This window comes from Macaca fascicularis, chromosome 8 (assembly GCF_037993035.2).
Source record: "Macaca fascicularis isolate 582-1 chromosome 8, T2T-MFA8v1.1".
In the NCBI taxonomy this organism is placed as follows: Eukaryota; Metazoa; Chordata; class Mammalia; order Primates; family Cercopithecidae; genus Macaca; species Macaca fascicularis.
This window is the reverse complement of record NC_088382.1, coordinates 3,278,836-3,295,211: the sequence shown is the minus strand read 5'-3', so window position 1 is coordinate 3,295,211 and position 16,376 is coordinate 3,278,836. Positions and strand designations below refer to the sequence as shown.

The 16,376-nt window shown below is 41.5% G+C and overlaps 1 protein-coding gene across 1 annotated transcript in view; it reads right to left on the bottom strand.

The window, feature by feature from the left end:
• Positions 1 to 16,376, bottom strand: part of LOC107130599 (uncharacterized) — a 70,050-nt gene that overhangs the window by 40,792 nt on the left and 12,882 nt on the right. The window contains exon 5 of the mRNA XM_065519944.2: positions 14,320 to 14,434. Within this exon, the coding sequence (XP_065376016.1) occupies positions 14,396 to 14,434 (39 nt within the window). The 3' untranslated portion in view covers positions 14,320 to 14,395. The remainder of the gene's footprint in view (positions 1 to 14,319; positions 14,435 to 16,376) is intronic.

Here is a 16,376-nt window from a genome sequence, read left to right as displayed (position 1 = left end):
CCCATTAATCAATATAAGAGGAACTGCTGCTGAGGCCAGACTTCAGCTCTGATTTTCCTGAATCTGGGATTTTTCAAAATTTAATTTGCAAAATTGTAGTAGAGTATGCATTTTGTTGTCTTAAATATTTTAATTCCTTAATTCCCTTTGTACTATAAGTTAATTCCTGTTGTTCACCTTGTTACTTATTGCCACACAACGTATTCCTCCATAAAATCAGACATTTATGAAATCATTCTTTGTTTACTGGCTTTCAGACAAAAAGTCAAAAGTCTCTACTCATCAGATGATGATTTATAAACTTTCTATGAAGTTCCACAGTCACTCAATATTTTATAGTTATTATCATTATTATTATTATCATAAGTTCTCAGTAATTTCTCAGCATATAAGAGACATGAAAAGATGGATTATGTTATATGGTGTATATTGGAGTTGGGAAGATTAAGAGTCAGCAGGACCAACATATAAGGTATTGTTGTATTCCAAGATTAGCTTTCTGCACATAAGAGATTGGATAACTGAATAGAAATGAAACCAGGGGGCGGAGCAAGATGGCCGAATAGGAGCAGCTCCAGTCTCCAACTCCCAGCGTGATCGACACAGAAGACCAGTGATTTCTGCATTTTCAACTGAGGTACTGGGTTCATCTCACTGGGGAGTGCCAGACGATCGGTGCTGGTCAGCTGCTGCAGCCCGACCAGCGAGAGCTGAAGCAGGGTGAGGCATTGCCTCACCTGGGAAGTGCAAGGGGGAAGGGAGTCCCTTTTCCTAGCCAGGGGAACTGAGACACACAACACCTGGAAAATCGGGTAACTCCCACCCCAATACTGTGCTTTAAGCAAACAGGCACACCAGGAGATCATATCCCACACCTGGCCGGGAGGGTCCCACACCCACGGAGCCTCCCTCATTGCTAGCACAGCAGTCTGTGATCTACCGGCAAGGCATCAGCGAGGCTGGGGGAGGGGCGCCCGCCATTGCTGAGGCTTAAGTAGGTAAACAAAGCTGCTGGGAAGCTCGAACTGGGTGGAGCTCACAGCAGCTCAAGGAAACCTGCCTGTCTCTGTAGACTCCACCTCTGGGGACAGGGCACAGTAAACTAAACAAACGCAGCAGACACCTCTGCAGACGCAAACGACTCTGACAGCTTTGAAGAGAGCAGTGGATCTCCCAACACGGAGGTTGAGATCTGAGAAGGGACAGACTCCCTGCTCAAGTGGGTCCCTGACCCCTGAGTAGCCTAACTGGGAGACATCCCCCACTAGGGGCAGTCTGACACCCCACACCTCACAGGGAGGAGTACACCCCTGAGAGGAAGCTTCCAAAGCAAGAATCAGACAGGTACACTCACTGTTCAGAAATATTCTATCTTCTGCAGCCTCTGCTGCTGATACCCAGGCAAACAGGGTCTGGAGTGGACCTCAAGCAATCTCCAACAGACCTATAGCTGAGGGTCCTGACTGTTAGAAGGAAAACTATCAAACAGGAAGGACACCTACACCAAAACCCCATCAGTACATCACCATCATCAAAGACCAGAGGCAGATAAAACCACAAAGATGGGGAAAAAGCAGGGCAGGAAAGCTGGAAATTCAAAAAATAAGAGCGCATCTCCCCCGGCAAAGGAGCGCAGCTCATCGCCAGCAACGGATCAAAGCTGGACGGACAATGACTTTGACAAGATGAGAGAAGAAGGCTTCAGTCCATCAAATTTCTCAGAGCTAAAGGAGGAATTACGTACCCAGCGCAAAGAAACTAAAAATCTTGAAAAAAAAGTGGAAGAATTGATGGCTAGAGTAATTAATGCAGAGAAGGTCCTAAATGAAATGAAAGAGATGAAAACCATGACACGAGAAATACGTGACAAATGCACAAGCTTCAGTAACCGACTCGATCAACTGGAAGAAAGAGTATCAGCGATTGAGGATCAAATGAATGAAATGAAGCGAGAAGAGAAACCAAAAGAAAAAAGAAGAAAAAGAAATGAACAAAGCCTGCAAGAAGTATGGGATTATGTAAAAAGACCAAATCTACGTCTGATTGGGGTGCCTGAAAGTGAGGGGGAAAATGGAACCAAGTTGGAAAACACTCTTCAGGATATCATCCAGGAGAACTTCCCCAACCTAGTAGGGCAGGCCAACATTCAAATCCAGGAAATACAGAGAACGCCACAAAGATACTCCTCGAGAAGAGCAACTCCAAGACACATAATTGCCAGATTCACCAAAGTTGAAATGAAGGAAAAAATCTTAAGGGCAGCCAGAGAGAAAGGTCGGGTTACCCACAAAGGGAAGCCCATCAGACTAACAGCAGATCTCTCAGCAGAAACTCTACAAGCCAGAAGAGAGTGGGGGCCAATATTCAACATTCTTAAAGAAAAGAATTTTAAACCCAGAATTTCATATCCAGCCAAACTAAGTTTCATAAGTGAAGGAGAAATAAAATCCTTTACAGATAAGCAAATGCTTAGAGATTTTGTCACCACTAGGCCTGCCTTACAAGAGACCCTGAAGGAAGCACTAAACCTGGAAAGGAACAACCGGTGCCAGCCATTGCAAAAACATGCCAAAATGTAAAGACCATTGAGGCTAGGAAGAAACTGCATCAACTAACGAGCAAAATAACCAGTTAATATCATAATGGCAGGATCAAGTTCACACATAACAATATTAACCTTAAATGTAAATGGACTAAATGCTCCAATTAAAAGACACAGACTGGCAAACTGGATAAAGAGTCAAGACCCATCAGTCTGCTGTATTCAGGAGACCCATCTCACACGCAGAGACATACATAGGCTCAAAATAAAGGGATGGAGGAAGATTTACCAAGCAAATGGAGAACAAAAAAAAGCAGGGGTTGCAATACTAGTCTCTGATAAAACAGACTTTAAACCATCAAAGATCAAAAGAGACAAAGAAGGCCATTACATAATGGTAAAGGGATCAATTCAACAGGAAGAGCTAACTATCCTAAATATATATGCACCCAATACAGGAGCACCCAGATTCATAAAGCAAGTCCTTAGAGACTTACAAAGAGACTTAGACTCCGATACAATAATAATGGGAGACTTCAACACTCCACTGTCAACATTAGACAGATCAACGAGACAGAAAGTTAACAAGGATATCCAGGAATTGAACTCATCTCTGCAGCAAGCAGACCTAATAGACATCTATAGAACTCTCCACCCCAAATCAACAGAATATACATTCTTCTCAGCACCACATCATACTTACTCCAAAATTGACCACGTAATTGGAAGTAAAGCACTCCTCAGCAAATGTACAAGAACAGAAATTATAACAAACTGTCTCTCAGACCACAGTGCAATCAAACTAGAACTCAGGACTAAGAAACTCAATCAAAACCGCTCAACTACATGGAAACTGAACAACCTGCTCCTGAATGACTACTGGGTACATAACGAAATGAAGGCAGAAATAAAGATGTTCTTTGAAACCAATGAGAACAAAGATACAACATACCAGAATCTCTGGGACACATTTAAAGCAGTGTGTAGAGGGAAATTTATAGCACTAAATGCCCACAAGAGAAAGCAGGAAAGATCTAAAATTGACACTCTAACATCGCAATTAAAAGAACTAGAGAAGCAAGAGCAAACACATTCGAAAGCTAGCAGAAGGCAAGAAATAACTAAGATCAGAGCAGAACTGAAGGAGATAGAGACACAAAAAACCCTCCAAAAAATCAATGAATCCAGGAGTTGGTTTTTTGAAAAGATCAACAAAATTGACAGACCAATAGCAAGACTAATAAAGAAGAAAAGAGAGAAGAATCAAATCGACGCAATTAAAAATGATCAAGGGGATATCACCACCGACCCCACAGAAATACAAACTACCATCAGAGAATACTATAAACACCTCTACGCAAATAAACTGGAAAATCTAGAAGAAATGGATAATTTCCTGGACACTTACACTCTTCCAAGACTAAACCAGGAAGAAGTTGAATCCCTGAATAGACCAATAGCAGGCTCTGAAATTGAGGCAACAATTAATAGCCTACCAACCAAAAAAAGTCCAGGACCAGATGGATTCACAGCTGAATTCTACCAGAGGTACAAGGAGGAGTTGGTACCATTCCTTCTGAAATTATTCCAATCAATAGAAAAAGAGGGAATCCTCCCTAACTCATTTTATGAGGCCAACATCATCCTGATACCAAAGCCTGGCAGAGACACAACAAAAAAAGAGAATTTTAGACCAATATCCCTGATGAACATCGATGCAAAAATCCTCAATAAAATGCTGGCAAACCGGATTCAGCAACACATCAAAAAGCTTATCCACCATGATCAAGTGGGCTTCATCCCTGGGATGCAAGGCTGGTTCAACATTCGCAAATCAATAAACATAATCCAGCATATAAACAGAACCAAAGACAAGAACCACATGATTATCTCAATTGATGCAGAAAAGGCTTTTGACAAAATTCAACAGCCCTTCATGCTAAAAACGCTCAATAAATTCGGTATTGATGGAACATACCTCAAAATAATAAGAGCTATTTATGACAAACCCACAGCCAATATCATACTGAATGGGCAAAAACTGGAAAAATTCCCTTTGAAAACTGGCACAAGACAGGGATGCCCTCTCTCACCACTCCTATTCAACATAGTGTTGGAAGTTCTGGCTAGGGCAATCAGGCAAGAGAAAGAAATCAAGGGTATTCAGTTAGGAAAAGAAGAAGTCAAATTGTCCCTGTTTGCAGATGACATGATTGTATATTTAGAAAACCCCATTGTCTCAGCCCAAAATCTCCTTAAGCTGATAAGCAACTTCAGCAAAGTCTCAGGATACAAAATTAATGTGCAAAAATCACAAGCATTCTTATACACCAGTAACAGACAAACAGAGAGCCAAATCAGGAATGAACTTCCATTCACAATTGCTTCAAAGAGAATCCAATACCTAGGAATCCAACTTACAAGGGATGTAAAGGACCTCTTCAAGGAGAACTACAAACCACTGCTCAGTGAAATAAAAGAGGACACAAACAAATGGAAGAACATACCATGCTCATGGATAGGAAGAATCAATATTGTGAAAATGGCCATACTGCCCAAGGTAATTTATAGATTCAATGCCATCCCCATCAAGCTACCAATGAGTTTCTTCACAGAATTGGAAAAAACTGCTTTAAAGTTCATATGGAACCAAAAAAGAGCCCGCATCTCCAAGACAATCCTAAGTCAAAAGAACAAAGCTGGAGGCATCACGCTACCTGACTTCAAACTATACTACAAGGCTACAGTAACCAAAACAGCATGGTACTGGTACCAAAACAGAGATATAGACCAATGGAACAGAACAGAGTCCTCAGAAATAATACCACACATCTACAGCCATTTGATCTTTGACAAACCTGAGAGAAACAAGAAATGGGGAAAGGATTCTCTATTTAATAAATGGTGCTGGGAAAATTGGCTAGCCATAAGTAGAAAGCTGAAACTGGATCCTTTCCTTACTCCTTATACGAAAATTAATTCAAGATGGATTAGAGACTTAAATGTTAGACCTAATACCATAAAAATCCTAGAGGAAAACCTAGGTAGTACCATTCAGGACATAGGCATGGGCAAAGACTTCATGTCTAAAACACCAAAAGCAACGGCAGCAAAAGCCAAAATTGACAAATGGGATCTCATTAAACTAAAGAGCTTCTGCACAGCAAAAGACACTACCATCAGAGTGAACAGGCAACCTACAGAATGGGAGAAAATTTTTGCAATCTACTCATCTGACAAAGGGCTAATATCCAGAACCTACAAAGAACTCAAACAAATTTACAAGAAAAAAACAAACAACCCCATCAAAAAGTGGGCAAAGGATATGAACAGACATTTCTCAAAAGAAGACATTCATACAGCCAACAGACACATGAAAAAATGCTCATCATCACTGGCCATCAGAGAAATGCAAATCAAAACCACAATGAGATACCATCTCACACCAGTTAGAATGGCAATCATTAAAAAGTCAGGAAACAACAGGTGCTGGAGAGGATGTGGAGAAATAGGAACACTTTCACACTGTTGGTGGGATTGTAAACTAGTTCAACCATTATGGAAAACAGTATGGCGATTCCTCAAGGATCTAGAACTAGATGTACCATATGACCCAGCCATCCCATTACTGGGTATATACCCAAAGGATTATAAATTATGCTGCTATAAAGACACATGCACACGTATGTTTATTGCAGCACTATTCACAATAGCAAAGACTTGGAATCAACCCAAATGTCCAACAGTGACAGATTGGATTAAGAAAATGTGGCACATATACACCATGGAATACTATGCAGCCATAAAAAAGGATGAGTTTGAGTCCTTTGTAGGGACTTGGATGCAGCTGGAATCCATCATTCTTAGCAAACTATCACAAGAACAGAAAACCAAACACCGCATGTTCTCACTCATAGGTGGGAACTGAACAATGAGATCACTCGGACTCAGGAAGGGGAACATCACACACCGGGGCCTATCATGGGGAGGGGGGAGGGGGGAGGGATTGCATTGGGAGTTATACCTGATGTAAATGACGAGTTGATGGGTGCAGCACAGCAACATGGCACAAGTATACATATGTAACAAACCTGCACGTTATGCACATGTACCCTACAACTTAAAGTATAATAATAATAAATAAATTTAAAAAAAAAAAAAGAAAAGAAATGAAACCAGGGGCTCTTGCAGGCATGCACAGGCTCACATGTGCACACACACACCCCTGTATCACTCAGTGAATCAGCTCCATGTTCCTCATCCTTGTCCCACGTCCTCTACACCTTCATCTCCTTACTGTTTCCTGTTTCCCCATTATTCTCTAAAAGGCATCCTATCTTTGGGATAGAAATGGTGTTTGTAGTAATGAAATTTTGGACTTAAATCCTCTTTGTGCCACACACTAGCTTAATAATTTAGTAGAAATTGCACATTAACCATAAATACTCTCCTGATAAAACTGGAGATAACCATGCATTCCATTCATGGCTATCATGAGGATTAAAAGTGACTACACAGAATTCACAAACACTATTTGGAACATATAAATCGGTACAACTTCTTTGGGGGATGATTTGACAAATTTGTTTTTTAGAATAGCTGTGTGTTGAGTTAGACCAACTTGGAATAACAAATAGATTCAAAGACTATTGCTCAGGAAGAAGGAAGAGTCTATTTCTTAATCACCCAGGAGTTTAGGAAGAGTGTTCAGCTTGGCGTGCGGAATTTCTTTCAGGACATTCAGATCCCCAGGATAATAGCAACTTAGGCACCTTCAGAATATTTTTTGAAAATATCTGCATAGGAGAAAGAGAATAGAGTTGTATGCAGGGGAGGATTTTAAGGAGCAGAACAGGAAGCAGAAAAATCACCCTCCCACCCACACACATTCCTTTGGAGATTCTACCATCTTTGGTAGACAACCTATTTTGGAGATTGTACCATTTTTGGTCACATGACATTTCTCAGTCTCCCTTGCAATCAGCCATCAGATCACAACTAATTGCAGGGGACACGGAGAAATGTCATTCGACCAAAGATGGCAGAACGGAGTTTTGTAGACATCTTGCTATGTCTGCCACAATCACCTACAGAGATAGAGACACATGTGAGTGAAGATACCTATATGAGAAAAAGCACTTCCAATTTATTCTAACAGAATAGTAGAAACAAAGTAAATATCCACCAACAGGTGACCAGTGAAGTAAATTACTGTGAGCTTATAAAATGGATTATTATGAAGCCATGAAGAAGAATGAGTAGATATTTGTAGGCTTTTTAGCACAAATTACTGTAAACTAAAACAAAGCAGGGTACAAAACCATGTCTGTAGTATAACCCACATTATATATGTACATATAATAGGACACTTTATCTTAAGTGTAATGCACATTAATGTTTTCTTTTCTTTTTTCTTTTCTTTTCTTTTTTTTTACACAGGGTCTCACTCTGTTGACCAGGTTGTAGTGGCATGATCTCAGCTCACTGCAACCTCCACCTCCTGGGTTCAAGTGACTCTCCTGCCTCAGACTCCCCAGTAGCTGGGATTACAGGTGCACACCACCATGCTCAGCTAATTTTTGTATTTTTAGTAGAGACGGGTTTTCATCATGTTGGTCAGGCTGGTCTTGAACTCCTTACCTCAAGTGATCCACCCACCTCGGCCTCCTAAAGTGTTGAGATTACAGGTGTGAGCCCCCGTGCCTGGCCCACATATGAAATTTATGTAAAAATATGATCCTTTGTGTGATTTCTATTTGACGGACAAACCAAATCCCAGGAGGATACATTATGCAGCAGTAAAACCAGTCTTTTAGCTTCCATTTCATCATTGTGGTTATTTTAACCAGAATTCTCCAGAGGAACAGAGCCAGTAGGATAAAAAAAAAAAAGAGATTCATGATGAGGAACTGGCTCACAGGATCACAGAGTCTAAGTCACATCATGTGCCATTTGCAAGATATAAACCTGGGGAAGCTGCAGGTGTCATTCAGTGTGAGTCCAAAGGCCTGAGAACCAGGGGCATTGATGGTGTAAGCCCTAGTTTGAGGAGAGAGAGGAGCGGCGTCTCAGCAGGAGCAGTTAAGCAGCGAGAAAATCCAGCCTTCCTCTGCTTTCCACTCTCTGCAGGCTCTCCCAGGGTTGGATGAGACCCATCTACACTGGGGAGCGCCATTTTCTTAACTCGCTCTGCCCATACCAACGCTAATCTCTAGTGGAAACATCCTCACAGGCACACCCAGAATGGCATTTAACCAACTACTTCAGCATCCCTCAGCCCAGTCAACGTAACTCGTAAAATTCACCAATCACAATCATCTACCTAAAAGTATATAAGAGAAAGTTAAAAATTCATATGAGTTGCAGAGACCTCCGAGTGAGCAATCTTTCAATTGGTTGCTGTGCATTTCTCTTGCCCTGTGGTTAAGGATCAAGGGTGCTTCTCCTCAAACTCATACAAGTGGGAACAGATTCCTGGAAACACTATATTCCTTGGTATTTGGGATGTGCAGACTGGTACCTTCTGGCTCTCTGGAAAGGTCTTGATGCCAGAGGGTCTGTCTGGCTGCACTGGCCTCAGAGGGAAGGGAGGAAAATGAGATTGCTTGCCCTGCTCTAAGTCAGCTATTGGGCAAAGGTGCACACTCCCATACAGCCCAAAGGGACCCTGCTTCTGGGCACAGCTGTGGGATTATTTGACAAGGACCCACCCAGGAGGGCTTCCTGGGGCAAAACCACCTCAGCAGGAAGAGCTGCATGGCTTGGTGTGGATGCAAGACTGAGGAAGGGCATTGTGTCAGAACAGAATGTCCAGCACCAAGCTCCTGCAGGTGGAGGTCCTGGTGGAACAATCTGGGAGGAATTCAGGAAAGGACCCTGGAAATAAAAAGTGCATAACTGTCATCTCTGCTGATGGAATCCCTGCACCAGATTACAGCCACATCTGCTTCCCACAGTGGAGAGATGAATGAGGGCTGCTGAAATGGAGTGAAAATCTGCAATTTTGATGTTAGAATGCACTGAACTTTGCGTGAACATCTAGGAGTGCCTGAAATAGATTTTTATTTCCCCAAATGGAATGGAAAAGCATAGCACCTCCCCAGGATTTCATCTAAATGATGGGCAAGTTTTACAAAGCTGAATGTATCTATTTTCTAGGGATGCCTTCACAAAATACCACAAAGCAGGCAGCTTGAACAACAGAAACCTATTGTCCCACAGTTCTGGAGGCTGGAAGTCTGAGACCAAGGTGCCGGCAGGGTTGGTTCCTTCCGGGAACTATGAGGGAGAACCTGTTTCAGTCCTCTCTCCTAGACTCTGGTGGCTTCCAGGCAATTCTAACCTTCCTTGGCTTATAGAGGCATCACTCATCTTTTCTCTCGTCTTCACCTGGTATTCTCCCAGTGTGTGTGTGTCCAAATGCCCCCTTTCACAAAGACACTATTCAACTTGGATTAAGGGTCAACCTATAACTTCATCTTAACTATTACCATCTGCCATGACCCTATCTCCAAATAAAATCACACTAGGAGGTACTGGGGTTAGGACTTCAGTATGTGGATTTGGGGGAGGTGTGTTACTCCTTTCTCATGCTGCTAATAAAGACATTCCCAAGACTGGGTGATTTACAAAGGAAAGAGGTTTAAGGAACTCACAGTTCCACATGGCTGGGGAGGTCTCACCATCATGGCAGAAGGCAGAGGAAGAGAAAAACATGTCTTACATGGCAGCAGGCAAGACGAAGTGTGTGCAGGGAACTCCCATTTATACAACCATCAGATCTTGTGAGACTTATTCACCATCACGAGAATAGCACATGAAAGATCCACCCCCATGATTCAGGTACCTCCCACCGGGTCCCTCCTACAACACGTGGGAATTATGGGAGCTACAATTCAAGATGAGATTTGGGTGGGGACACAGCCAAACCATATCAGGTGGACAAGCTGTAACATCAGATTAAAGGGGACCACTCTTAAGAAGGGATAAAATGAACTCTGCTTGCAACCCTGAGTCACTCTACCATGCGAAATCAGTTTTTTATGGAAAGATGTACACCCCTAAGGATACTTACACACTGGGAAATGCAAGAGGTATTTCAGGAAGGACTCGGGAGAAATAGTCAGCAATAGTCAACACTGGAAACAAGAGTATTCACTGTGAGAAGACAGGTTTCCTATTGAATCCCTTTGCCCTACTTGATCATTTGAAGGCACCCATATGTTTTCAGTGTAAAACAAAAAATATTGGAGCAAAGAGAGAACATGTTCACTTCCTCCAGCCCCTACAGGTGCTCAAAAGGTACCAATGCCCGTCCTCCTCCCCATAGGCATCTCACTGAAACCCTCTACAGGTGCTCAAAAACCACCAATGCCCTGTCCTCCTCCCCATAGGCATTTCTCTGAAACTGAAAATCTGGGAGGGTAAGAACACATTCCCCCTAGTTTATCTTGCATCTCCAGTGCTTGGCCTTGGCGTGTCACTGCACAGAAGTTGGTGGCATTGGTCCATGTCACTTGCTCATCTGTTCACTGTGCCTGTGCACATCATATCACAGATGCTCTGCCTTCATCCTTCCTGGTTTAACAACAGTGCCGGCTATTTCAAGGCTGACTTCAGGTGCAGGTACTTCTACCAAGTTTCCCCTGAATACCCCAGGCTGAGCTTTTCTGCTTCTCATGCATTGACGCCCACACTACATCCTTTGCAACTTGGTATTTTCTACGTGTGTCTTCGACTTGCTTTGCACGCATCTAACCTTCTTAATACTGACACCGCAAGTTTGCACAGAAGGGGCTGTTTCTCAGCCTACACAGGCACTTCACGGACATCCCAGACATTTCCCACCATTTTGAAGAGCACTGCTGTCCAAAGGGCATTCTGTGACTTCAGAGATTCAGTGCACAGAGTTAGAAAATGAAAGTTAGATGAACTGGTAAAGAATCTCTACTCCACTCAAATAAAATATTGTGCTAATTACTATTCCAAGTAGTTCCTGAGGTTGTTTTCTTAGCAATTGTTCCTTTAGATACAATTATGTCTCGATATGAATAGTATTTCTCAAGCACGATTTTCTTCCTAAGAATGCTCATCATTCAAGAGCACCAAGAGCTAAATTCTGCTCATAGATTTTGACTATTTGCCACTCATGTGGTTTCTGATGGTCTATTATTTTTCTTGAAAACCTAAGCAAAGGCAGTTAGTTATTTGTCACTTGAGGAAAGAAATCATGTGATTTTAAGGCCACTGTGTGCACACTGTTAAATTGTCGACTGTGCCCTTTTATCAATTTCCCCCTACATCTGTGGCTTTAGAGACTTTAATTTTGGGGAAAGCACAAACACCTGAAATATGCCTGGAAACACCAAGGTTCCCGGAGTGCTGAGAATGCCCCGTACCCTGTTCTGAAATATGCACGGAAAGGCCGAGGTTCCTGGAGTGCCGAGCACCCCGTGCCCTGTTCTGAAATTTCCCGGAAATATCGAGGTTCCGGTGCGCTGAGCCTGCTCCCGTGTCCTGTTCTGAAATACTGCAGAAACGTGGAAACGTCGAGGTTCCAGTGCCCTAAGCGTGCTCCTGTGTCTTGTTCTAGCTATGAAGATCCCAGCAAGTGTCTTGGGGCAGGTGCTGGGCAACCTTTCTGAGAGGCCCCTCTGCTGTCTTCCTCCGTGGCCCAACCACTGCTGTGCTGCCTGGAATGTGGATGTCACCATTTTGGACCAGGAAGTCAAAGCTCTCAGGATGGAAGAGCAAGGTGCAAGGATCCCGGTCCCCGACACAACCGAGAATCACACCTATCCGGACTTGGGGCAGAAAGAAAGAAGCTATAGTCTTATGCAGGCCACTGTCATGTGTTTTCTGTCATTCTGCCCCTCAAAGCGGAGAGGATTTGGTTCTGTGTCCCCCCACCTCAAATCTCCTTTCCAGTTGTAATCCCCACATGTGGAGGGAGGAAGGTGATTGGATCCTGGTGGCGGTTCCCCCATGCTGTTTTCATGATAGTGAGTGAGTTCTCAGGAGATCTGATGGTTTTATAAGTGGCAGCTTGTCCTGCACTCTCACTTCTCTCTCCTGCTTCTTTGTAAAGAAGGTGCCTGGGGCGAATCACAAGGTCAAGAGTTCAAAACCGCCTGGCCAACATAGTGAAACCCCGTCTCTACTGAAAATGCAAAAAAATTAGCCAGGCATAGTGGCGGGCACCTGTAATCCCAGCTACTTGGGAGGCTGAGGCGGGAGAATCGCTTGAACCGGGGAGGCGGAGGTTGCAGTGAGCCGAGACTCTGCCACTGCACTCCAGCCCTGGTGACAGAGTGAGACTCCCTCTCAAAAAAAAAAAAAAAAGACGGTGCCTGCTTCCCCTTCCACCATGGTTGTTAAGTTTCCTGAGGCCTCCCCAGCCCTGGGGAAGTGTGAGTCAATTAAACCTCCTTCACTTATAAATTACTCAGTCTTGGGTATTTCTTTACAGCAGTGTGAAAAAGGACTAATACAACAGCTGATTCTAATCCTAAATGACTCATATATTCTAATTGTCATAGCTAAGATTCAAGAAAGAAACAGAGTATGTTCTGCAAAATAGTTAAGTTTTACTATCAGATTATTTTTAACAATTATAGTGAAGAGATGTTCCCTTTCCCTGAAGCTGTACTTCTGAACTGGTTTATTTTCCTTATAGCTCTTATTATCCTATGGGTCATTTAGGATACGTTTGTTCATTGCTTCTCTCCTCTCGCACTGAATGCAGAGACTTTGTCTATTTAATTCATTACTGGATCCCTGGCAATTAAAGTAAGGACTGCCATAGAGTAAGCCCATAAATATTTGTTGCATGGCTAAATGGATAATGGATTTAAAAATAAGTTATTCCAAATTATGACTTTATGTCCTGGTTCTGAAATCACAATTGATCTTTGACTTAAAATACATAAAACAATCCTGTATTTAATCTTGCAACTCAAAATCTATAGTAATGAAACATGAAGAAATAGTGACATATACACCAGCTGAAGAAAAACGAAATGAAACAACTATGCTTTTATTTTATAAAACAAAGTTTTGATCGATAATTTTACTTAAATTTTTTTAACAAATTTCCATGGGTTAGGACGCAGTTTGGGGTTTTTTGTTCCGTATGTTTTTGGTGTTAGTTTAGTTTAATGTTCCTACCAAGTCCCTTTGTTTGCTTCACGATTATATTATTTTACGAATCATGACTTTCATAAGCAACAATGCTGCCAGTGATATTATACCAACCTGCTATTTCCAAAATAGCATTAAGCCACACTCTGATTTTTTCCTTGTAAAACAGGTCCTATAAATTTATGGTCTGAAACTATTTTCTCCTCTATAAATTTTTTCTTGAACGATACCCACTCCGAATATCTAGGAAGCCCCTAACTGCTAAAAGTGTGTAGCCGTATCCCCAAATTGAAGCTAGCTGTTTTCTCTGGACTTAATTTTATATTAGCCCATGGGTGTAGAGATTGCCTTTAAGCCCCACAAGTTTGGGAAGTGAAATGAATGAAAAGGGATCAGACAGAAACAGATCCTTTCCCAAAGTCGCAATCCTACCTATTTGTTAAAATAGAACCCAAATCCAGGTCTGTTTATGTTCATAGCCATGGAATTAACCTTTGATCACAGTTGGGATGGCACATTGCCTTGATGTGTTTCTGGACCTACCTCCTGTATAGATCATTTAAGCTGTGACAACTTTCTAGAAATGTGTGATGTCTGGTTGATCAGAAGCTATAAAGAATTTATAAAGATCCACTCACCCAATGCAAATGGAGAAAAACGCAGCACCGTGTAGAGCTTTGCTTTAAGTAGTGATGGTGCAAACATAGCACTCTTCTATTCTTTAATATTGTGCTTCCAGGTGGAGATTTTTTCCTACAGAAGAAGAATTTATTAATCACTTTCCATCCATAATTTTCATCTCTGAGGGTACACAAAAGTCTTTTAAGTCTATTACCTGACACATGGTAGGATATAAGGGGCAATCATGAATAAGGTTGTAAACAAATTTAACTTAATTGTTTGAACATTTTTCTACATTTTGATAGCTTTTTTGCCTTCTATTAATATATTTGCTAGAGAGGGCTGTGTTTTATCCTAGGGCTATCTCACACTGAACATCTATTCAGCTATGGTGGGATTACATAAGTAAATTTACAGCAAAAAAGTTCAGCAGGCAGAATTTTACCTCCATGAATCCTAGGGTGAAAGTCACCAAAACATAGTACATATGGTAATAGGAAATTTGATGAAAATAACTGACAACTTTCTTTTTCACTTTCTTTCTGTTCTAAAAAAATAAAAGGTACACAACAAGAGATTTATTAGTATCAATCAAAAAGGTAACAGGCAGGAAGTGATGGCTCATGCCTGTAATCCCAGCACTTTGGGAGGCTGAGGCAGGAGGATCACCTGAGGTCAGGAGTTCAAGACCAGCCTGGCCAACATGGAGAAACCCCGTCTCTACTAAAAATACCAAAAATAGCTGGGCGTGGTGGCAGGCACCTGTAATCCCAGCTACTCGGGAGGCTGAGGCAGGAGAATCACTTGAACCTGGGAGGCAGTTTGCAGCGAGCCAAGATCGCGCCATTGCACTCCAGCCTGTCCAGCCTGGGTGACAGAGCAAGACTCCATCTAAAAAAAAAAAAAACAGGAACAAGTTACTTTTTTCATTTCCTGTTATTATCATTGCCTAGAGAAGTTCTTGGCATGTAGTAGGTATTTAATACATATTTTTTGAATAATTGAGTGAATGGATAACTATCATTTATATCAGAAGGGATGGGTTCTAGGAGTGTGGTTTTAGAATACATGCCAGATTACTCAACTTTCTCTTAGCCATGGTCGCTCAGTAGTGGCTGAAAGCAACAATTTTACGACACATGCTTTTTGTGTAGGAGGTATATACTTCTTTTCTTTACAATTCATAATATTTCCCCTTAGGCTGAATATTAAGAGTTACGTTGCTAGTTTTTTTAAAAGACTACATTGTGGTAGTTGGAATGCTACAATTTTCCATGTGCACTCCTATGTGCATACTTGGGTTAAGTGTTTGAAAAGGTCTTGCACATAATTTCAACAGGCCAGTTTGGAGAAGGACATGGAGAGAGTTAGATCCCAATCACATATTAAATCTAATTTTATTTTGAGGTGCATTCAAGGTTTTAAAAAAAACAGATTACAAACAAAAATAATATGGAACTATTGGCCTGAGATTGTAAATTTTCATTAAGTACTATTCAGAATCCATTACAAATAACCTGCCAAATTTTTTTCTTACTCAGGAAGTGTGAATGACAAGCCACTGTAAACAAATTTGAATGACAAATGATAAATTTAGGAAAAATAATTTATGCATTGTGTGACAAACAAAAGGCTAATATTGTTATTAGTTTTCCATCACGGCTGATGAAAAGTAACACGACTTTATTCCTTATTAAGCTTTTTTTCTCCCTGTGTTTTGTACTGGATCTGTCTTGAAGTTCGCTAACTCAGTATTCACCATCTCAAATCTGTTGTTGAATAAATTTAGTGAATTGTTCATTTCAGATGTTACAGTTTTCAATTCTAGCTTTTCTACGTGCTGCATCCTCATCACACTCTCTTTTTATTATTTAAACCTATTTTCTCTGAATTTTTGGAACATATTTAGAATAGTTGCTCTGAAGTCATTGTCTTCTAGTTTCTTTTAACTGCCTCTTTTTTTCCAGAGATGCACACTTACCCGTGTGAATGTCTGTGTGTGTGTGCCAAAAATACACAACATAAAATGTACTATTCTAATTATTTTCACGCAAAATTTGATGACATTAACTAC